The sequence below is a fragment of the Ctenopharyngodon idella genome, chromosome 2 (assembly GCF_019924925.1).
Source record: "Ctenopharyngodon idella isolate HZGC_01 chromosome 2, HZGC01, whole genome shotgun sequence".
NCBI lineage: Eukaryota > Metazoa > Chordata > Actinopteri > Cypriniformes > Xenocyprididae > Ctenopharyngodon > Ctenopharyngodon idella.
The window spans coordinates 1,917,495-1,940,869 of NC_067221.1; the positions used below are offsets into that span (position 1 = coordinate 1,917,495).

The 23,375-nt window shown below is 37.9% G+C and overlaps 1 protein-coding gene across 6 annotated transcripts in view; it reads left to right on the forward strand.

Annotated features, from left to right (window-relative positions):
- The window catches only part of uggt1 (UDP-glucose glycoprotein glucosyltransferase 1), a 36,162-nt gene that overhangs the window by 8,913 nt on the left and 3,874 nt on the right, over positions 1-23,375 (forward strand). For 3 of the 6 annotated variants that reach the window (XM_051916105.1, XM_051916133.1, XM_051916147.1), the window contains exons 11-36: positions 2,151-2,211; positions 2,966-3,057; positions 4,038-4,188; positions 4,269-4,388; positions 4,525-4,610; positions 5,822-5,957; positions 6,225-6,356; positions 6,577-6,741; positions 8,388-8,508; positions 9,039-9,137; positions 11,745-11,768; positions 13,035-13,129; positions 14,622-14,828; positions 14,982-15,113; positions 15,195-15,325; positions 16,956-17,051; positions 17,133-17,235; positions 18,009-18,088; positions 18,265-18,454; positions 18,732-18,890; positions 18,983-19,068; positions 19,169-19,253; positions 20,656-20,939; positions 21,676-21,760; positions 22,050-22,232; positions 22,659-22,819. In XM_051916105.1, the coding sequence (XP_051772065.1) occupies positions 2,151-2,211; positions 2,966-3,057; positions 4,038-4,188; positions 4,269-4,388; positions 4,525-4,610; positions 5,822-5,957; positions 6,225-6,356; positions 6,577-6,741; positions 8,388-8,508; positions 9,039-9,137; positions 11,745-11,768; positions 13,035-13,129; positions 14,622-14,828; positions 14,982-15,113; positions 15,195-15,325; positions 16,956-17,051; positions 17,133-17,235; positions 18,009-18,088; positions 18,265-18,454; positions 18,732-18,890; positions 18,983-19,068; positions 19,169-19,253; positions 20,656-20,939; positions 21,676-21,760; positions 22,050-22,232; positions 22,659-22,819 (3,264 nt within the window). The remainder of the gene's footprint in view (positions 1-2,150; positions 2,212-2,965; positions 3,058-4,037; positions 4,189-4,268; positions 4,389-4,524; positions 4,611-5,821; positions 5,958-6,224; positions 6,357-6,576; positions 6,742-8,387; positions 8,509-9,038; positions 9,138-11,744; positions 11,769-13,034; positions 13,130-14,621; positions 14,829-14,981; positions 15,114-15,194; positions 15,326-16,955; positions 17,052-17,132; positions 17,236-18,008; positions 18,089-18,264; positions 18,455-18,731; positions 18,891-18,982; positions 19,069-19,168; positions 19,254-20,655; positions 20,940-21,675; positions 21,761-22,049; positions 22,233-22,658; positions 22,820-23,375) is intronic. The other 3 variants (XM_051916124.1, XM_051916138.1, XM_051916115.1) reach the window with 3 other exon arrangements.

A 23,375-nucleotide genomic window follows, 5' to 3' on the forward strand; every position in this document is an offset into this window, starting at 1 on the left:
TTTAAAGATTAATCGTGCAGCTTTGGGCACCTCTCTCTCTCTCTCTCTCTCTCTCTCTCTCTCTCTCTCTCTCTCTCTCTCTCTCTCTCTCTCTCTCTCTGCATTGTAATCTGGCGTATATGAGTAGCGTAAGGGATTTTCAGTGCATTCATTGCTATAATATTCATGATGTGAGATGTCTCTATTAAAGGATACGCTCCCTGCAATTCGCCCACCCATCGCACCAGAACCGTTTTCGGAACCGAAACTTAGAAATCTTGCACAGTTCTGGTTCTTTTCAAAAAACACTACCGGTTCCGGATGAGAACCGGTTCTCGGTTCCCAACCCTACTGCAGTTTTGGTCAGTTAACCCTTCGCTAAGTGCTTAACTTCACTGTTCTGATTTGTAAAAACTTTCAAAAGTACAGTTTTGGTCAGTTAACCCTTCCTTGAGTGCTTAATTTAACCATTCTGATTTGTGAAATCTTTCACAGTACAGTTTTAGTGAGTTAACCCTTCACTGAGTGCCGAACTTCACTATTGTGATAAATGAAAAATTTCACAGTACATTTCTTTTTATCAGTTAATCACCCCTGAGTCCTTAACTTCACTAGTGTGATTTGTGAAAGGTTTCACAGTACAGTTTTAGCCAGTTAACCCTTCACTGAGTGCATAACCTTACTATTCTGATTTGTGAATGATTTTTGAAATGCACAAAGAGGACAGTGCAGTGAGAAACACTGAAATGCAATAAAAGGTGATTGTGAAAGTGATTTTGTATTAACGCGGTCTGCGTGTTTATTGGAAATAGACGTTAAACATGAAGAATGTCTATTTTTCTGACTAGCGGACTTATGGACAAGTGCTTTGCTGTGAAAAATCAAGCAAGTCAAGATGAAACTGGTTTCAGTCTTCTAAGTGTCCAACTTTTGGAGCTGTACGCATTGTAAAATTAAGAGTCACTATGAAAAAAAAAAACAGATTTCGGAGCAGAGGACTGTGTCACCTGAATTCACAAATCATAAAGAATGACATGTGATATTATGTGCATGTTTACGACAGCACACTGCGGATTTATAGTAAAATGAAATCTGAATATCAAACTGCAAACTGTAGTCGGTATGGATTTTTGCCGATAACCGATTACTGGAACAAAATCAATCAATCGGTTGACCTCTATAACACGTAACATTGTATTTTTGGCTCGGAATTATATGTTTCTATGCCAAATCCGTCAGCAACACTATCAAGACTGATATGAATCTGCCGCAGTCAGGTGTTACCGTAGTCACATGGTACAAGTCGGAGCTCCCAAAAAAATCTCAGTTTGTAAATTGTAATTATGAGTTCTACGAGGTCATGAACATTTCACAAGTCGTAATCTCGTAATTATGGTAATTACAACATGGCGTGAACGCACCTTTAACATTGAATATCTTCTGATTGGCTGAGATTTTATCACTTCGCACAGCGTTTTACTTTCAGCGAAAGTATGTGCCGTGCTTTTGTGTGGCGTGCTATTTATAAGCCACTTTTCTGTGTTTATTCATTAATTCCTCATTGGCTCTGTAGTTTTTCCTGTTCATAAATTCAGAGCGCTCAAGTCATCAGAAAGTTTACTCCGAGCTTGAAGTTTTAAAAGGAAAAGAGAGACTTAACTGCTGTCCAAGGTTTAATTAACACTTTAAGAAAAAAATAAATAAAAAAATAATCAACCCAACAGCAGTTATGAAAATAATATGCTTTATTGGACCCAGACAGTGCAGCCACAGCTGTTTTTTTTTTTCTTTTTTCTTTTTTTTCTCGGGCAAATGTATTTTAAATGTGCCGCCCACCCTAAAATGCAATTTTGTTAAAGTGATCCTTGACATTGTGGAGTATAATAAGCAGTCATGTTTCGCCCAGAGCAGTTAACTGCAGCTCTGACTCATCGACTCTAAAGAGAGAGTCTTTTTGCATGTATTTTTCAAAGCTTTCTGAATGCAGACCTGCATGACGTCAGTGAAAGCGTTCTCATCTAGTTAAACAGCGTTGATTAAAACAGTCAGCGCAGACATTTTTATGCAGATTATGGTAGGCGTGCGTTCAAGGTTTGATTATAATGAATCACCATGATGAACTAATGAATCATTTTCAGTACAACAGCTCACATTTCTCTCTCCTCTCTCAGGTCCTTAACAAAAACGGCGGTTAATTCAGAGATCCGTAAGGAGATCGAGGAAAATCAAAAGGTGAGGGCCGCCATTGTCCTTTTCCCCTCATGTTTCCTCAAAGCTGTGGCGTCAGCAGGTATTCTCATTCATCTGCACTGCTGAGATAATGGATTCAAAGAAGAAACCCAGTCAAGTCAAGTGTTTTTGCCTCATAGTTCTTTACGATGATTCTCTGTTCCCGTGTATTAAAACCGGTGGACGTCAGTTCAGACTCATTCCTCTACATCCCTCTGCTTGTTTTCTTCCCGTTCCTCTGTATCGGAACGTGTGTAAATGCTTTTGTTTTGTCACCGAAAAGGAAATGAATGAAGTAATTGCGGCAAATGTGGTTTATACGTGGCTTCGTTCATTGTTTCGGTCATTTCCTTTCTGTGATTAAAGCCGTTTCTTGCCTCCCGTAATGAGGACGTGTAACGGACCTGCTCCTCATTCCTCACTGTAATTGCACGCTGGGAAACATGACGAATAGAGGCTCTTTAAGTTTCTCTAACGAGCTCCCTCGCTCTAATGCATGTGCCTTTAGCGAATAACAAACATGAGTGCCGTGGATAAAAGCATGAATATATAGAGTAGAAATGGCCTGAGGCTCAAAAGAGTCTGTTTGAATTATAGATCATATTGAGCATCTCTTTCAACTTCTGTTCTGCTCTGTGAAGTGACAGAAACATATGTTTCATCCTGGGATTAGCAGCCCGCAGGTCTTCGGAGGTTATATTAAAGATAATTATGAGTTTGTCATAACTAATGTGCCATATTCTCATGTCTCCTCTAGTATTTTAAGGGAACGTTAGGGCTCCAGCCAGGAGACTCGGCTCTGTTCATTAATGGACTCCATATTGACCTGGATGTGCAGGATATTTTCAGGTAACATCTTTTTTAAAGTAGTTTATTTCTTTTATTTGTTAGTGGATATCTAACAACTGCATTTGTAAAATATTGGAAATGTTACTGAATTATTATATTATATTATATTATATTATATTATATTATTATAAACACACAACAATTATTATATTATTTTATTATATTATTTATATATAATTGGCAAAAGTCTAAAAATGATAATTATAATAAATATTTAACAAAAATAAGAAAAAATATTTAATATTCGAAATATTTAAAAAATTGTCGTCAAAGATATTTTTTCCTATTTTAATATATTTTAAAACGTAATCTATTTTTTAAGTAGATAATTTCTTTTATTTGTTAATGGATATCTAATTGCAATTATAAAATATTGGTGAAAAAGCGAATTATTATATTATATTATATTATATTATATTATATTATATTATATTATATTATATTATATTATATTATATTCATTATTTTATTATATTTATATATAATTGGCAAAAGTCTAAATGACTTTAAATGATAATTAAATTATTAACAAAATAAGAAAAATTATTTAATATTTGACTATAATTTCATGTACACTATCGCTCAAAAGTTTGGTGTCAGTCAGATTTTTTTTTTTGAATGTTTTTGTTTTAATATGCTGATTTGCTGCTCAAGAAACATTTTACATAATTGCATTATTATCCGTGAGTGTTACTTTACATTATTATCTTCTAGTATATATATTTATAGTGTATATATTTATAGTGTGTGTATATATATATATATATATATATTTTTTTTTATAATTATATACAGTATATACTGTGTTCAAAAGATCAGAATTTGTTTCAAATGTAAATCTTCTGTAACATTATAAATGTTTTACTGTCACTTTTGATAAATCTAATGCATCCTTGCTGAATAAACACATTAATTTCCTAAAAAAAAACTTTACCATAAAACGAGATGTGTTTGTTGATATTTATCATGTGTTTTTGCAGCATTTTTGATGTGTTGAGGAATGAGGCGAGGGTCATGGAGGGTCTGCGCAGTCTGCTCATCGACACACCCTACATCCACGACATCCTCAAACTCAACGTCCAGCCCTCGGACTCGGACTATGCCGTGGACATCCGCAGCCCTGCTGTTAACGTGAGCAACATGTTTTGTTTTCTTTTTCTGTTTTCTGAGAGAGAGAATAGAGAATAATCCATCTTTCTCTCTTTCTCCAGTGGATTAATAACCTGGAGACAGACGGCAGGTATGCGTCCTGGCCCTCTAATGTGCAGGAGCTGCTGCGGCCCACCTTTCCTGGAGTCATCCGACAGATCCGGAAGAATTTCCATAATCTGGTGAGTGTCGCAGGTGCTGTGTAAACATTGCATTGTGCGACAAGTTCCTTCAGTCATTAACTATTCACAATGTAAACCCCACATAGATCTGAATCATTTAACCGTGTGTGTGTGTGTGTGTGTTTCGTTCTCACAGGTGATGATTCTGGATCCGACCCATGTGAACACAGCTGAGCTGATCAGCGTGGCTGAGATGTTTTACAGCAACAACATCCCACTCAGGTCAGTCTGAACAGAGGCCCAACATTATTACAAGAACATGACTAATGTTTCAGCTGTGAATTAATGTCAGAGCTGTGGCACAGTGGCAACGCACTCGCTCCCCAAGGAAAGCAGGTTCAAATCTGGACACTTTCAGATGTCATTCTCACCTCTCCGTTGAACTGTTTTTCTGTGTCTCTCAATATATAATAAAGGCATAAAAGCCCCTTAAAAAGTATCCAACTTAAAGGGATAGTTCACCCAAAAATGAAAATTATCCCATGATTTACTTACCCTCAAGCCATCCTAAGTGTATATGACTATCTTCTCTCAGACGAACACAATCAGAGTTATATTAAAAATATCCTGACTCTTCCAAGCTTTATAATGGTAGTGAATAGGGGTCGAGATTTTGAAGTCCAAAAATCTATGCATCTGTCCATCATAAAAGTAATCCATACGGCTCCAGGGGGTTAATAAAGGCCTTCTGAAGCGAAGCGATGGGTTTTTGTAAGAAAAATATCCATATTTACATCTTAATAAACTATAATAACTAGCTTCTGACAAAAATTCATACGCAAGTTGACTTACGGCGGAAGTGTGACCTCTGACCCGACTCATGTCGTAGGAGTAGGTGAGAGTAGACACTGTTCGGGCAACAAACTCAAGCTTGTATCCTCGTATCCATGACCGGTGTTTTGTTTTGCTCTATCCTCTGCACTTCTGCGTTTGTCAATGCGTCGGGTAAGGGGTTATGCATCCGCCGTGAGTCGACTTGCGTATGGATGTTTGCCAGAAACTGGTTATTACAGTTTATTAAGATGCAAATATGGATATATTTCTTACAAAAATCCATCGCTTCACTTCAGAAGGTCTTTATTAACCCCCTGGAGTCGTATGGATTACTTTTATGATGTATGGATGAGCTTTTTTGGGCTTCAAAATCTCGACCCCCATTCACTACCATTATAAAACTTGGAAGAGCCAGGATATTTTTAATATAACTCTGATTGTGTTCGTCTGAAAGAAAATAGTCATATACACCTAGGATGGCTTGAGGGTGAGTAAATCATGGGATAATTTTCATTTTTGGGTGAACTATCCCTTTAATCATCCTGAAGATTGTTTTTTTTTTTTGTAAATAAACTCTCTCATTTAGGCTTAAAGTGGCTGGTCGTCTCTGTAAGCTGTCAGTGGAGCTGTTGTGATTCTCTGTTTCTGTCTGTCTGCAGGATTGGAGTGGTGTTTGTGGTTAATGACTCTGATGATGTTGATGGGATGCAGGATGCTGGTGTGGCTCTGCTTCGAGCTTTCAACTACATCGCTGATGACACGGACAGCCAAATGGCCTTTGACGCCATCGTATCAGTAAGTCAGCATCATCACCAGTGCTTCGTACAACACCAATTTAGATTCAGAAGTAGGTGGTATTGGGGGAGCAATTGACAAAATCAGTGAGTGCTCAGTATTTCTGGTCTGTTTTTCCAAAAGAGAAAGACTATGAATTTTAAATGTATATCAGCTACAAGTGAATTTTGTATTTGTTTAGGAGCACACTCAAATCTAATAGACGTGGACTAAAAACCACAAACATGTTGATGTAGGGATGTGTTGTGATCATCTTCTGTCTCTCAGATGTTGAACAGAGTTCCCAGCGGAGGCAAGCTGAAGGTGGAGCATGTGGTGGGTGTGTTGGAGAAGAGATATCCGTATGTAGAGATCAGCAGCATCCTGGGGCCCGACTCTGCCTACGACAACAACAGAAAAGTGAGGAATTTGTTTTTCTAGTGTGTATGCTTTAAATATTTCAGCAGTACCTCATCTCAGATGTCATATTAATGCCGAAAGAGAAAAAATATAGTGGATGTGATAATGTTTGGTCAACTGTAGAGATGTAACTGTCAGCCAGAGGTGGTTCCTGCGCTAATCGCTCTTTCTAGCAGTAACTATAACCCTTATTGAGGTAATATCTTCTCTGTCTCCACAGGAGGGAAAGGCATATTATGAACAGACTGGTGTTGGCCCGCTGCCCGTGGTGTTGTATAATGGAATGCCTTTACAGCGTGAGCAGTTGGACCCCGATGAACTCGAGACCGTTGTCATGCACAAGATCCTGGAGACCACCAGCTTTTTTCAGCGCACCGTCTATCTGGTGAGAATTACATGTCTGTCACCCATAGTCTCTGTAGCTGCACATTACTTTAAAAAGTAGCACATTATATTACTGCACTGTTTCTAAAAAATAGCTAAAACGTATCACACGTCACTCGATACTGAAATATCTGAAATGCTTCCAATACTCATTTCCCACAGAATAGTTACACGACACCAGCTGCTCTTTCTCTCTCATCTCTCCGACAGCGAGTTGGCACACAAACCGCCTCGTTTCATTTGCTCCAGATGAATATTGTTGGTGTTACAGGGCTTGAATTTCGGCGTGGGATTGCGCGTATTGCGCATAATTTTACTCATTCCCGCAGATTTTGTTCTCACACCCAGTGTGCGCCACATAAAGCCGCCTCTCAGTACTAAATTGAGTCCTTTTTCACTGATCATTGCACTTAAACAGTCAAATACACACAAAATAATGTCAAAATGCCGGTCTTGGTGAGTATTCACGTAAACACAGTCAGTAATTTTTGAAGTGAATGTAAACAGTTGAGAAAGAAACGCATGTGTAACAGTATAATGGATCCGTGCGTCAGCTCTTAAAGTGACAGCAGCCTAATAAACCTGCTGACAGGTCTTGACATTAAAGGATTAGTTCACTTCTGAATTAAAATTTCCTGATAATTTACTCACCCCCCATGTCATCCAAGATGTTTATGTCTTTCGTTCTTTAGTTGAAAAGAAATTAAGATTTTTGAGGAAAATATTCCAGGATTTTTCTCCATATAGTGGACTTCACTGGGGTTCAACGGGTTGAAGGTCCAAATGTCAGTTTCAGTGCATCTTCAAAGAGCTCTACATGATCCCAGACGAGGAATAACAGTCTTATCTAGAGAAACCATTGGTTATTTTCTAAAAAAATAAAAAAAATTATATACTTTTTAACCACAAATGCTTGTCTTGCACTGCTCTGTGATGCTCCATGCATTACATAATCATGTTGGAAAGGTCACGCGTGACGTAGGTGGAAGTACCGATTCAGAGTCTACAAAGAGAACGTGCAAAGACTAAGTCAAACGCCCTTTACAAAAAAAAGTAAAACAACGATGTCGGACGATTTTGAAGTTGGAGGAGAAAATGAGATGGAGTTTTTCGCCCTACCGCGGTACTTCCGCCTACATCACGCGTGACCTTTCCAACATGATTACGTAATGCGTTGCATATCGCAGAGCAGTGCAAGACGAGCATTTCTGGTTAAAAAGTATATAATTTTTAAATTTTTTTTAGATAATAACCAATGGTTTCTCTAGGTAAGACTCTTATTCCTCGTCTGGGATCATGTAGAGCTCTTTGAAGCTGCACTGAAACTGACATTTGGACCTTCAACCCGTTGAACCCCAGTGAAGTCCACTATTTGGAGAAAAATCCTGGAATGTTTTCCTCAAAAACCTTCATTTCTTTTCGACTGAAGAAAGAAAGACATAAACATTTTGGATGACATGGAGGTGAGTAAATTATCAGGAAATTTGAATTCAGAAATGTGAACTAATCCTTTAATGTCAAGCCCTGTATAGAGAGAGCGAGTTTATTTATTTATTAATGCGTTTATTTTTGCATTTATCTGAAGTACGGTTCAGGCTTATTTATTATCAGTGTCATCTTTTGAAATGCTTTCCATAATCCTTTCAGGGTGAGCTGAACAGTGACCATGATGTGGTGGATTTTATCATGAATCAGCCCAACGTGGTCCCACGAATCAATTCCAGAATCCTGAGCACCAGCAGGAATTATCTGGACCTCTCTGCCACCAGTGAGTTCTTGCCTGACTGTGTTCTTAAAAAAACTTGTGTTTCCTCAGTGTTTTGCTGCTCTGCAGTTCTTTCCTGTTGAATCATAAATAGCTTTTCTTTCTGTAAACGAGCTAGTTTTAGAAATACAACACGTATGCTCTCTCAGGAATGAATATCTGCCTCTTTGGGAATCCTGTGCTAAATGTCTTGTTTGTTCTTGAAAGCCCATTTATTTACAAAGACGTACAAATGAGAACGCGGAAATGATATTCATAAACTACTTTGTTTTTGCAAGGAATATGAAACTGAATTTGAATAGCTTTTGAATAGTATATTTGCAGGAAGCTGAGAAAAAAAAGACTCATTTCAATCTGAACTCAAATAGCACTCGATGTTCAGAAATAGCTGCATTCGAAATGACTTTGGTTAGATTCAATTATGAATATGAATGTACCTCTAACTGAGAACAAAGCACGACCTTGTTTTCATTTTCTCCCCAAGTGTTTGCCATCACCTGATCTCCAAAAAAAACAAGTCTCTTCTTTTCCAGATAATCATTTTATTGACGAATATGCACGTTTCCTCTTTCTGGACACCAAAGACAAGAACGCAGCGGTGGCCAACAGCATGAACTACATGACAAAGAAAGGTGAGGCGATTTGCTGCTATTGATCTCCATGAGAAACACTCTGGCCTACATAAACATGAACAATGGAGGGTTTCTCTATGGAGCCTTTAATGAAATCTGTCTTTCTTGGCTGGTTCTGCCCATCTTACATTAATTGCCTGGTGAACACTGCGGTTTTGAGAGAAATTTCAGAAATCGTCAAAGATTTTTGTCTTAAGAGAGTTTGGCAGTCTAGGTTTGCCAAGTGTGACATGCTCACTGAGAAATAGTAATTGATACCAAATTGTTTTCTATATCATATGCAACAAATATCTCATTATTTAGTGTTCCTTTTGAGTTATAATAGTTCACTTTGGAGAATGAACAGTCACATGCAAATGGAGATGACGGACATGGATTTGTGAATTATATCAACCAGTCAACACTGTCTATTGTGACCAAAGTCTTGACTGGCATATTTGACACTGTCTGACATAAAAGACAGTTAATGTCATATAGTCTGCTTTGGCCTCATTAGGGCTGTGTGATTAATTTTGATTTTATTTTTCGATTTAAATTTTGGCTTCCAGCAATTATGAAAACAAGATAATTGAGGTATTATTAATTATGTAGTTATTGTGCCACATTACATCCAGCGCACCTTCCTTTCCTTCACAGCGGTGCACTTTCTTAACATCCAAATCAGCTGAATAAGTGTGTTGTAAAATGCAGTTTACTGCTGCTAAACTGCAGGACTTGCTTGATATTTAACAGTGTTATTAAAAGCGCTTTAAGCCACGAAAGAGACGCTTTTCCCCAGGGAAAAATACTGTGGGCTTCGGATACATGCCTAAAAGGTCATATAGCCTAGACACAAAAATTCTGAAATGCCGTTTTGGCGAGTATCCTAGTAAACACAGTCGGTTATGTCTTAAGTAAATGTATACAGTTGAGAAAGAAAACACGTGTGTAACAGTATAATGGATCAGTGCAGCTCTTAAAGTGACGGCAGCCTAATAAATCTGCTGCTGTCATTAATGTTAATCAAACAACAAAAGACAAAGAGAAAATCACTGGCTGCTCTTGAATGAATAACATAAGTAGTTTTAATAAGGATTAGTCTATATTTAATGTATACAGCAGTGTTATTTTACATTTCATTACTTTATTCAGTTTCTGTTGTACGCTATTACTTATTCGTCATAATTCGTCTCTTTGTTGTTATTGTATTGCTGACTGTTTACTTGTCTTCTGTAACTGATTTGAGTACCTTTTACTTACATAATAGGGCATCTTTAAACAGGAAAAAGCGTCCTAGAAACCAATTCTGAAGAATAGAACCAGGAAAATGTGCATTTACACAGACAGTTTAATCCTGTTTTGATCTGGCATAAATGCATTTACACAGGAATTAAACTAGTGGGGAAAATAACATTTTTAACAAAAATGAATTCTATAAAATTAAGGTTTAAAATTAAAAATAAATATAAATACAAAATGAGAAATAAATACAAATATGAAATTGGAAATTAATAAGAATTTTAAGATTTGGCAAAGGCTGCAAATTATCTGAGTTATTCAACCCTTTTCGGGTATTTTCATGAAAATAAAGTACATTTATAATGCAATGCTAATCAACATAGCCTTTATCACAGTAAATACTATGAAATAATATGTTGTGTCTTATTCTGTGTAAGAAGCCACATCATCTCACAGACGGATGTTTTCAAACACTCAACTGATGTTATGGAGTGAGTTTGGAGTAAAAACATGTCATTAAATGTTGTCTTTTGTTGGACAAGAGGTTTATAAATGCTTCTCATGTTTGGAAAGATGTTTGACGCCTGTTGCTTTTTCAAAAGCACGTTATAAGCGACTCAAATTAGCAGTGATTTCAGATGGAGCAGCATTTATTACTGATCACAGAGCCGTGCTTCACTGACCAGCTGCGCGTAAAATAAATCACAGGCTTTGCGATTTTACAATTGGTTTAAGCGCGATTTCGAGTTAATTTTTAGTAATCGTGCAGCCCTGCTTAGGGCAGCATTATTTTGTGCTCCATTTACACTGAACCAAAACCGCATTGTGTCACCTTTGATTCTAGGGGCTGAGGTGGGTCAGATCCGGTATATTTTAGGTCTTCTTTTATGTGGCATTGTGTATTTACACAGAATTTTGAACAGGCACAGAGCTGGCTTAACTCTGCTGTGTAAAGATGCTATTAAGTATTAGTTTTTCAATGGTGTCTCCAGAATGTGTCTGTGAAGTTTCAGCTCAAAATACCCCACAGATCATTTATTATAGCTTGTCAAATTTGCCCCTATTTAGGTGTGAGCAAAAACATATCGTTTTTGTGTGTGTCATTTTAAATGCAAATGAGCTGCTGCTCCCGCCCCCTTTCCAGAAGAGGGCGGAGCTTTAACAGCTCGCGCTTCGGTTGCTCAACAACAACAAAGCTGGAGAATGTCACGCAGCCATTTTTGCCATAATCGAGCAGCCCTAGGCCTCATTGTATATTATCTGATAGGCAACACTCATGGAGAACAGAAACAACTACAGCGTACACCTGACTTTAGACACAGAAAACTAAATATATCTGTCTGTCTTTATTTGTTTCTTCATTTCTCTTTTCTTGAATGCTGTTTTCAGGGATGTCAACCAGGGACGTTTCCGGTAATTGCATTGAGCTGTTATACTCACTTAACTGACGGCCCACTTCCCATAGATCTCATCTAAACGTAGTGCAAATGTTGTTAGAAAACTCCTACATTACTGTCATTAACATAACACTCTCTGTTGCTTGAAGGAATATTCTGGGTTATTCAAAACTTGATGTCTGTGTACCACATCTGCGGCATGCTGTCGATTACCACAGGAAACAATTTTGACTCTGTCTCACAGTTTGTGTACACAAATGGGAAATACATTTACAGGAATACACTTATAGTGTGCAAAACATCTATAAATATTTAAAGGGGACCTATTATGCCCCTTTTTACAAGATGTAATATAAGTCTCTGGTGTCTCCAGAATGTGTCTGTGAAGTTTCAGCTCAAAATACCCCACAGATCATTTATTATAGCTTGTCAAATTTGCCTCTATTTGACTGTGAGCAAAAACACACAGTTTTTGTGTGTGTTCCTTTAAATGCAAATGAGCTGCTGCTCCCGGCCCCCTTTTCAGAAGAGGGCGGAGCTTAAACAGCTCACGCTTCAGTCGTTTAACAACAAAAAAGCTGGAGAATCTCACGCAGCCAAAATGAGGATTGTCAGTAACGGTGTTCAGCCTTACATTGTTCAAACCGGAGTCGACACTGATGGAGAGACTCAGGAAGAAGTTAGAATGAAACTGGAAGTTGCTATGAAAACAAATGGAATAATTAATGTTATCGCTTGAACAAAAACACAAGCTTCATATTCTGAAATGTTCTAGACTTCCATAAGTACATTCCTGCAAATAAGCGTTTATTGTTTTTGTTTCTTCAAAATATACTGAGAATGAGCCTAAATTATTGACAGCATGCCACTGATGTAAATGTCCCAGAATATTCCTTTTTAAGTGTGTCTGCAAGTCTGTTTTTTGTTGTTGTTTTCTTTTAACAGTTTTCTGAAGCTTGCTATTGATTTACGCACAGCTGTGCATTTGTCATCTGTCCGAACTGTCACCGTGTGATGGATGAAAGAGAATCTCCTTCTATCCTGTGGTCCCCTGTAATATCTTTCTTTTACAAACGTTTACAGGTTTATATCTAGGTTGAAATTGCCTGTCTGTCTTTGTGTGCCGCTTGGGCACTTCAGAAACTCCTTTTCGATTGTTAAAGCAAGAATCCTTTCAGTTCCTCACATCATTTTCACTCACCTCTTTAGATTGCATGAGGACGGCATGTCTCGGCTGTGTAATTTCCTTAAGCTCATGTGTCTGTTCTTCAATGACTTGCAGATGATGGCATCATCCGTCCAGTGACTTTCTGGGTAGTAGGAGACTTTGACCAGCCCTCGGGACGCCAGCTGCTGTATGATGCGATACGTCACATGGTAGGCCAATGTCACTGAGCCAGTTAATGTCAATGTTAGCTGTACAGAAAAATACAGAAAAACTGTAATAATGTGAAATATTATTACATTTTAAAATAATTTGAATATACTTTAAAATATAATTTATTTCTGTGATGCAAATATATAAATATATAAATCTTTTCTAACAATATGAGTCTTTACTATCACTTTTTATCAATTTAAAACATCCTTGCTGAATAAAAGTATTAATTTCTTTCATAAAAAGAAAAAAAATTACTGACCCCAAACTTTTGAACGGTAGTGTATATTGTTACATAATATTTCTATTTTAAATAACTGCTTTTCTTTTTTTGCTTTTTATTCATCAAAGAATCCTGATAAAAGTATCACAGGTTATAAAAAATATTGCACAGCACAACTGTTTCCAACATTGATAATAAATCATCATATTAGGATGATTTCTGAAGGATCATGTGACACTGAAGACTGGTGATGCTGAAAATTCAGCTTTGATCACAGGATATAAATTATATTTTAAAGTATATTAGAATAGAAAAACATTATTTTAAATTGTAATAATATTTCACAATATTACTGATTTTTCTGTATTTTTGATCAAATAAATAGTCATGAGTCCAGTATTTTGACCGGTACTGTATGTGTTTGCGCAATAAGGTTATAACTTTTTGATTATTTTTTAAATAAAAGATTTCCTGTATCCTGAACTAATCAATGTTTTTTTGCAAAAGTTCAATGAAAAAGGCTATACTTTCTTATAAAAGGTCACCCCAGATAAAAAATTGAAAAAACTAAGACTTTCTGGACTGTTGAGAACTTTCTGCAATTTTCTAGAACTATTTTTCTAGAACAATCCAAATCTTGGTATACATATATTTATAGGAAAATAGTGGAAAATCCCACTGGACAGTTCATTTTATTCTTCCATAATTTTGTATATCAATTTTTTTACAAATTAAATTTTAATATGTATTTAGAGGCACATTCAAGCACAAATATATATTTAATTTAATTAAAATGTTTTATTTATTTCATCTTATTTTATTTTTGCTGCATTCACATGGTTACGAATATTTTTTTCTTGGCATTTGGTGAATGTTAATTTTAGACATGCATATGTTCTGTGCTGAATAATGTTCATTAGTTTTTTTTTTATATTTCTTTTTGGCTCTATTTTGTTTCTATTACAGTTTTAATAATCAGTTTTAGTATTTTTAGTACTTAATTTATTTCAGTTAATTGCCAAGGCAATATATATAATTTTAATTATTTTATCTAATATTTATATTTTGTTTTGTTTCAGCTTTATTTCACTTAATTTTTCATTAGTGTTAGTAATCAGTAACAACACTGGATATTTTAACCTAGCATGCCATTTATATGCATTTATATAACAGCTCCATTTATACAACTCTAACCTTTAAATGTTTGTCACAGAGTGGGAAAAACAAGTCTGAACTAACCATAATTTGTTTTCTTTTTTTAACTTTAGAAAACCAGTAATAATGTACGATTAGGAATGATCAATAATCCCAGCGAGAACACATCTAATGAGAACAGCCTGATTGCTCGAGCCATATGGTCAGCTATGCAGACCCAAACCTCCAACAACGCCAAAAACTTCATCACCAAAATGGCTAAAGAAGAGACGGCACAGGCTCTTTACGGAGGGAGTGACATTGCGGAGTTTGCTGTCGGGGTAAAATAAGCTCTCCTGTAATTCGTTTACAGTTGTGATGGATTATTTGCTCAGGGTTATTTCACTGTTCCTGCTGCGAATGTCACTTTTTAACTGCAGAATTTAATATAGAACCAATTTAACCAGATCCTTCTGCATTTTTCTGCACTACAGGGCATGGATGTTCCTCTGTTTAAGAGTGCATACGAGTCCTCCAATGTGAACTTCCTGTTGGCTCACTCTGCCTACTGCAAGGATGTCCTCAAACTGAAGAAGGGCCAGAGAGCTGTGATCAGTAATGGAAGAGTAAGTTAGATGATAGCTGTATAGCAAGACTTCTGATACTGTGAAAGCTGCTTTTATTTAGCTTCCTGTTTTTCTCTGCAGATCATTGGTCCATTGGAAGAAGGGGAGGTCTTTAACCAGGATGATTTTTTGCTTTTGGAGAGCATTATCCTAAAGACATCAGGGGAGCGCATCAAGGGCAAGATTCAACAGCTGGGCATGGTAGAAGACAGGTATGCTAGACCAATCCAGTTACAGATGCTTTCGTTTATGTATTCAAATCAGATTGCATGTATAACCAATAGCAGAGCTCCATGTCAGAGCTGTGGAAGGATTACGATGCATTACACATGTACTCTCTGCAGTAATTACTTCCTCTTAATGAAGTGTGTCCGTCTGCCTTGAAGACGGAGACGTAATAAACGTTGCGTTTTATGTGTATTTACTGGAAGAGCAGACTGAGTCGGTGACACCATGTTCATTATCCTCTCAGTAAACTTTTAGAGGGCTGATTATTGAAGTGTTGGCTGTAATAGAGGAGGCAGTGATTGTCTTTATCAGCGCTTGAATCTGGGTCTCGGTGAGAGAGTTTGAACAAACTTTGCCATTTGCTCAGCTTTGGTGGCACTCTTGTGGGCAATACCAGTTCGGATCTAGTTTCTTATCCTCTCTCTATTATGTGCGTCAATAAAAGTGACAAAAATAAATAACAATATAGCTGCAAACAGCAATTATCAGGGTTCAAGCGCTTTAAAGCCTTTAAGCACATGCGTAAAAAGGTATTATGTTTTATTTAGCAAACATGTAACCACTTAGATCATAGATTGCAGACCATTTACAGCCAAAACGGGCAATTTATTAAGGAAATATATGGTTTTTAAAGCTTTTTAGCAGTTATAAAAACCAAAAACCTAGGACTAGTTTGCAAAAGTAGGTTTTTAAAATAATCTCCAATATTTAACGAACGATTCAATGGACAGCGGCGATCCTAGAGGCAAAGTTTCTCAGTATGAGGAGTTCTACCATATGGTATGATTGTCTGACAGCTGCTCAAACTTCATTGGCCGGCGGCGGCAGTGTTTTTCGAGATATGTGAGTGTCCTCGTAGACAATCGTGGCGCCTTGGACAAAGACATCTCATGCCAGTTTTCAAATCAATCGGATAGACTGTTGCATAGCCATAAACGTTTTTGTGTTTGTTTATTTTTTCTTTCATTTATAGCGCCACCAAGTGGCCAGTTGCCACGTCCTTTTTCAAGCGACCACAGACCGAACCCATACATGTGTGTACCAATTTTGGTGAAATTATCTCATTCCGTTCAAGAGCGACAGCCGTTTTGGTAAAAGTGGCCCACTTTGAACGTTTTGGCGTCCCATCGCGGATGTGAATCGATATTTGGACAGACTTCAGAGATTCTCTCTGCAATGGTTTGGTTCCGATCGGGCCAAAAACCTACAACTAAAATCCAAAATACCCTAAAATTCCCATAGATTCCGAGACATATGTTTTGTCCGCCTTCAGCCAAGGATTCCAATGATATAAGACACAGCCTGCAATGAGCGGTTTAGGAGTTATGAGCCATTACATACTTTTGACCATTGTAGCGCCCCGTCAGGCCGATCGGGACGAGCCATGGTGACGTTGTAGACAGTGTGAGTACTACCAGCCCTCAAAGTTTACGGTTTGGTCTGTTCGATCACCTTTAGGGGAAAATGATGATCCTCAGCAAAATTCTTTTCAAACTGATTTGTTCTGACGTTTCTGAATGTGACGACATGGAAAAACATTTGCATTCATTCATGTGTAGAGTAGATTTTGGGACTTAACCTGAATGTGTTTGTGTTGTGTGTGTTGTGATTTAGAGCTAGTGATCTGGTGATGAAGGTGGACGCCCTGCTGTCCTCCCAGCCCAAAGGTGAGGCCCGGATTGAGCACACTTTTGCAGAAGACAGATACAGGTATGTCGCTTATTTTTTCTCATCATCTTTAAATCTGTAGAATTCATTTGTCAACTTCTTCCTCTCCATTCCTTTTCACAGCGCTGTGAAGATCAGACCAAGGGAAGAGGAAGTGTACTTCGATGTTGTAGCTGTTGTGGATCCGGTGACCAGAGATGCTCAGAAACTGGCACCCCTCCTCCTGGTGAGAACTTCAGCACACCTTCACTTTAAAGGAGAGTTTACCCCCAAAATTAAAATTACTCACCCTGATGTTGTTCCAAACCCGTAAGATTTCCGTTCATCTTCAGAACACAAATGAAGATATTTTAAATGAAATGAGAGATTTCTGTCCCTCCATGGTGTTTTTACACTTTACAGCAAATCAAATCCTTGTTTAATATTAGCCAAAAGACATTTAATTCAAATGTTCACTTAATATTTAACATTTGGCCACTTCTTTGCTACATCCACAGTAATTTCTTCAACAAAAATATGGACATCAAAACATGCAAATTTAGAATGAGGGTTTAAACTTTTATTTTGAAATCACGAGGATCAGTTTGCATATTTAAACAAAAAAAAACATGATAGTAATTGACAGGATTTTCATTTTTGGGTGAAGTATCCCTTTGAGTTACACAAGACAGCCATGTGGAAGCAGATGGTTGAGTTACCGAATCTACCTGCAGGGGCTGGACTGGACCATGCTAACCAGCCCAACCTTGACCCTCTGGGTTATGTTAGAGCCATTATTATTTGACAGGAATGTTGAGCAAAGGATGATGATCCAGGATCATGTCCTGCTTGTCTTATGTGTTGTGTATATACCTGCATTAGTCATCACAGGACATCTGGTCCCCCTCTGTGACATTTCACAGGTACAGTCAGTCAGCATCTGAGACCAGCTGTCGGTGAGAGCCGGTTCATTTGGTTGTTTGTACCTTGACTCATGTCACTTCCTGTTTGCCCACTCAGGTATTGAAGCAGCTGGTCAACGTCAACCTGCGAGTGTTCATGAACTGCCAGTCCAAGCTCTCTGATCTCCCACTGAAAAGGTTAGAGGAGAGAAAACTGTCTCTGACGACACCCAGAGTCACCTTCATGTTTCACTGTTTAATTTACAAGATATAAAGCACTAAATCTTCCAGTTAATATTTTATAATTTGCTGTTTTGTATAATATAATGTTTGTTTTTGATAAAACATCAGCAGGATTTGTTTTTTCCCCTCAGTTTTTATCGATACGTCTTGGAACCGGAGATTTCATTCTTGACAGCTAGCAGCTTTGCTTCTGGTCCGATGGCGAAGTTCTTGGATATGCCTCAGTCGCCGTTGTTTACTCTCAATCTGAACACTCCCGAGAGCTGGATGGTTGAGTCCGTCCACACACTCTACGATCTGGATAACATCTACCTCGAAGAGGTAAGAGACCTCGTCACTCTTATTAGCCGTTGATCCATACACCTGATTTTTATGGGCATTTTGGGAGACTGCATAAAAAACCACTGGATGTAAACGGCATTTTATTGTATTATAACAAATACCCAATATTGTTTTCTTGTATACTACCAAATACATTTCATTCATGTGTTTTATATATATATATATATATATATATATATTATGCAATTTATTAAACCATCGGCAAATATTAATTATTGTGTTCATTAATAATTAAGTCATATCCTCTTCTGTGCAGGTTGACAGTGTCGTGGCCGCTGAATATGAGCTGGAACATTTATTACTGGAGGGTCATTGTTTTGACGTAACGACAGGTCAGCCGCCCCGTGGGCTGCAGTTCACTCTGGGCACTGCGTCTGACCCCGTCAGAGTCGACACCATCGTCATGGCCAACCTGGTGAGTGGACGTCACACACTCATCTGGGAAAAATAATTGCCTCAATAAGTGTCTCAGAGGTCACTTTCCCTTTCTGTGATCGTCTGTAACAGGGTTATTTCCAGCTAAAAGCAAACCCAGGAGCCTGGATGCTCAGACTGCGGAAAGGCAGGTCGGATGATATCTACAAAATCTACAGGTACCCTATTATTATGGCGTGTCACACGTCTGTCTTTCCTAATGTACTTCTGTCTCTTCACTTGATTTGTCGGTTCACTATTTTAATTCCCCTGTCGCAGTCACGATGGCACGGACTCTCCTGCCGAATCTGATGATTTAATCGTCGTCCTCAACAGCTTCAAGAGCAAGATCATTAAAGTGAAAGTAAGTAATGGGTTTCTGGGTCAGGTGTCGGGGTGAGGTCACATGAGAGGTCTCGGTCTCTGGAGTCTGAGGGTATTAGCGGAGATGAATGTTCTTGGGTGGCTGTGAGATATTCCTTCCTCTTCTGCTGGACTGGAGAGATGGAGAGCGAGAGTGTCTTCACGTTTCCAGTATATACTCTAATATCTGACAGGCTGTCATATGTCAGCAGGTGTGTGGGTGTGTGTCCGATGTGAGGTGTGCTGCTTCCTGTGGGGCTGTGGGTGGATTAAGAATGAGTATATATATATATATATATATCTCTGAGTTTTTGACACGTTGTGGCTTTAAGTATACTGTATGGGCCACCGGGAATGTGTTTGTTTATGCAGCAGTGCTTGTCTCAGGGTTTGGTTGCTTGGTTCCTTATCAGAAGTTGGCAGTCAAAATTAACCTCACTTGCCAGTGGCTGGTACGTTGAGAAATAAATTTAATGCCGCTGATTTTTTTTTTTTTTGTGAAACAGCATTTTGCATTTGAATAAAATATTTGTTTGTCCTTATAACAGAGGAATTTAACCTTTTTTTGTCCTATTAGTGGGTCATTTGGAATGTCGCCACATGGAGTTGTATGGAAGCTTGTTTCTGCCACTAAATAAAAAAAAATAAAACAAAGTTAATTGTGACTTTATATCTCACAATTCTGTCTATAACTAACAATTTTGACTTTATAACTCAAAATTTTGACTTTATATCTCGCAATTCTGACTTTATAACTCACAATTTTGACTTTATATCTCGCAATTCTGACTTTAAAACTCACAATTCTGGCTTTATATCTCACAATTCTGACTTTATAACTCACAATTTTGACTTTATATCTCGCAATTCTGACTTTATAACTCACAATTTTGACTTTATAACTCACAATTCTGACTTTATAACTCGCAAATTGACTATAACTCGCAATTCTGTCGTTATATCATGCAATTCTGACTTTAAAACACAATTTAAATCACAATTTCGAGAAAAAAAGTCCGAATTGTGAGATAAAAAGTTGCAATTACCTTTTTTATTTTTTATTTCATGGCGAAAACAAGCTTCCATGGAGTTGTGAAGTTACAACAATACAGGACACAATTTTAACTTCCTAGCTGAGCGTTTAACTGAGATTTAATAACTGAGAAGTTATTAGATGATGTACAAACTGTTCAAAAATTTGGGGTTGGTTAAATTTTTGTTTTTGAAAAGTCTTTACTTACCAAAGCTGTATTTATTTGGTCATTTTTTTCAGGAACCTGCCTGTCTGTGAATGAAGCTTTTCAGAATTACCATAATAAACTGTCTTAAACCAGCGCATGTGCTCAGCATTAGTGCGATGGGATTTAATGCATAGATTCTGTTGCCCTATATCATGTTTGTAGGTGCAGAAAAAGCCTGATATGATGAACGAGGAGCTTCTCAGTGATGGTACCCATGAGAACGACTCTGGATTCTGGACATCTCTAACCAGGTACACAAACCCAGCAGCTCTGTTCAGCTCTACTTCAGCACTCACTTACAATATTTGTCTACTCAATGGTTCTTTCTTTCTCTCTTTCAGAGGGTTTACTGGTGCTTCAAAGCCAGAAGAGCCCAAACAGGAGAAAGACGATGTCATCAACATTTTCTCCGTGGCCTCCGGTCACTTGTACGAGAGGTTCCTCAGGTAAAACAGCTACTTTTCACTAGGATTTTGTAAAGCAAAAATATTGGATTTTCACCCCAATATGAAATTAAGGTATTCTGCTTGAATATTAAAGAGATGCAAATTAATTAAATGAAAATTATCCCATATTTACCATCCTAGGTGTATATGACTATCTTCTTACAGACAAACACAGTCAGAGTTATATTAAAAAAAATATCCTGGCTCAGAGTAAAGTCTCTCAGGGCTGCCGTTGTTTGCATAGACAAAAAAACAATGTTAGCGTAAAGCCCTGTTCATGTTCTCAAATGGATCCTGACATTTCTGCTATGACAAATATATGACTTTAATATCATTCTTATGCAATGATATCTTATTGCTACTGCTTTGACATGTAATACAGACAAATCCTCTTGTGTATATCCTTATGTGATGCTGAAAAATGACACCCATACATCTTCTAATTTCACATATTAAGAAAATGCAATAACTTTGCGTGACCGTCTGGCTTGGGTCACATCTTGACTTTTTGTGACATTTTACTTAAATAAAGTTGTTGTTGTTGTTGTTGTTGTTGTTGTTTTGAGGGAATAGGCCTGCTTTGAAATGCTGATCTCTAGACTTGCCGTATCTTGTTAGCGGCAGTGTTATTGGTTGTGTAATGCAACTCCGTTTAGAAGGTCATTCTCATAACTCTTCTGTGGCTTGTCACTGCAGGCACACCGTGTTGACCTTTGACCTCTCTCTGTCTCTGCAGGATAATGATGCTGTCTGTGCTCAAACACACCAAGACACCTGTCAAGTTCTGGTTCCTCAAAAACTACCTGTCTCCAACTTTTAAGGTACTGGGTTCAAGATTTAGCATGATGGCATATAGGCTGTTTGTCAAATCTGTCACTTTTGATCTATTTAATACATCCTTGCTGAATAAAAGTGTTCATTTCTTTAAAAAAAATCTTAGGCCCTGTTTACAGCTGGTATTAAGATGTGTTTTGGTTGTATTTATCATTGTTCACTTGTGATCTGATCGACCAAAACACAACTTAATACCAGGTGTAAACAGGGCCTTACTGACTACAAACATTTGAACAGTATGTACATTACATACTCGTGTGTGTGTGTCTCTTGCAGGAGTTTATTCCATATATGGCAGAGAAGTATGGTTTCCAGTACGAGTTGGTTCAATATAAATGGCCACGTTGGCTTCACCAGCAGACGGAAAAGCAAAGGATCATCTGGGGATATAAGATCCTGTTCCTCGATGTGCTCTTCCCCCTGGCTGTGGACAAGTTCCTCTTTGTAGATGCGGATCAGGTACAGAAACATAGCAATGCAGTCTCTAGTGAGCATTAAGCACCCGTCTGCCCTTATTAGATTATTTTCGCACGTTTATGTACAGACAGATCACTCATAGAAGTTGTAATCCCAGGGTGTTTGTTATGCGAACTGGAGAGAGCATCATACGCAGCGGATGATGCACTGCTGCCACCTTTGGGTGAAGAAAAATACAGTTGGAGTTTAAATATTAACAATAACAACAAATAAATAAAAATATTATAATATTTAAGTATTTATGTTCTTGTGGGAAATGCATGTTTAAGTCTTACCATGTCATGTCCTGATCCCATTCACCCCTCATTTCCAGTGATCTTAGTGATCTTTTTAATATGTCTGTGAATGAAAAGACCAAAAAAAAAAAATCAGACAGTCTAGGATTGATGAATGTGCTTTGTCCTACAGATAGTTCGCACCGACCTGAAGGAGCTGCGGGACTTTGATCTGGAGGGGGCACCGTACGGTTACACGCCTTTCTGTGAGAGCCGAAGAGAAATGGACGGATACCGTTTCTGGAAGTCCGGCTACTGGGCCAGTCACTTGGCAGGACGTAAATACCACATCAGGTAAGAAGGGCCTTTTCATCTACCTTTATTTTAGATGATGATACATATCAAACAGATTCATTTTGGCAGTTTAAAGTGGCTCGGTAGACCCATGATTAGTGTTGTCAAAACCTCTGATTGGCCATTGAGTTCATGCGCTCAACAGATATGTCTGTGATTGGCTACTGAGTTCATGCGCTCAACAGATATGTGTCTGATTAGCCATTGGGTTCATGCGCTCAACAGATATGTCTCTGATTGGCCATTGAGTTCACACGCTCAACAGATATGTCTCTGATTGGCCATTGAGTTCATGCGCTCAACAGATATGTCTCTGATTGGCCATTGAGTTCACACGCTCAACAGATATGTGTCTGATTAGCCATTGGGTTCATGCGCTCAACAGATATGTCTCTGATTGGCCATTGAGTTCACGCGCTCAACAGATATGTGTCTGATTAGCCATTGGGTTCATGCGCTCAACAGATATGTCTCTGATTGGCCATTGAGTTCATGCGCTCAACAGATATGTCTGTGATTAGCCATTGAGTTCACGCGTTCAACAGATATGTGTCTG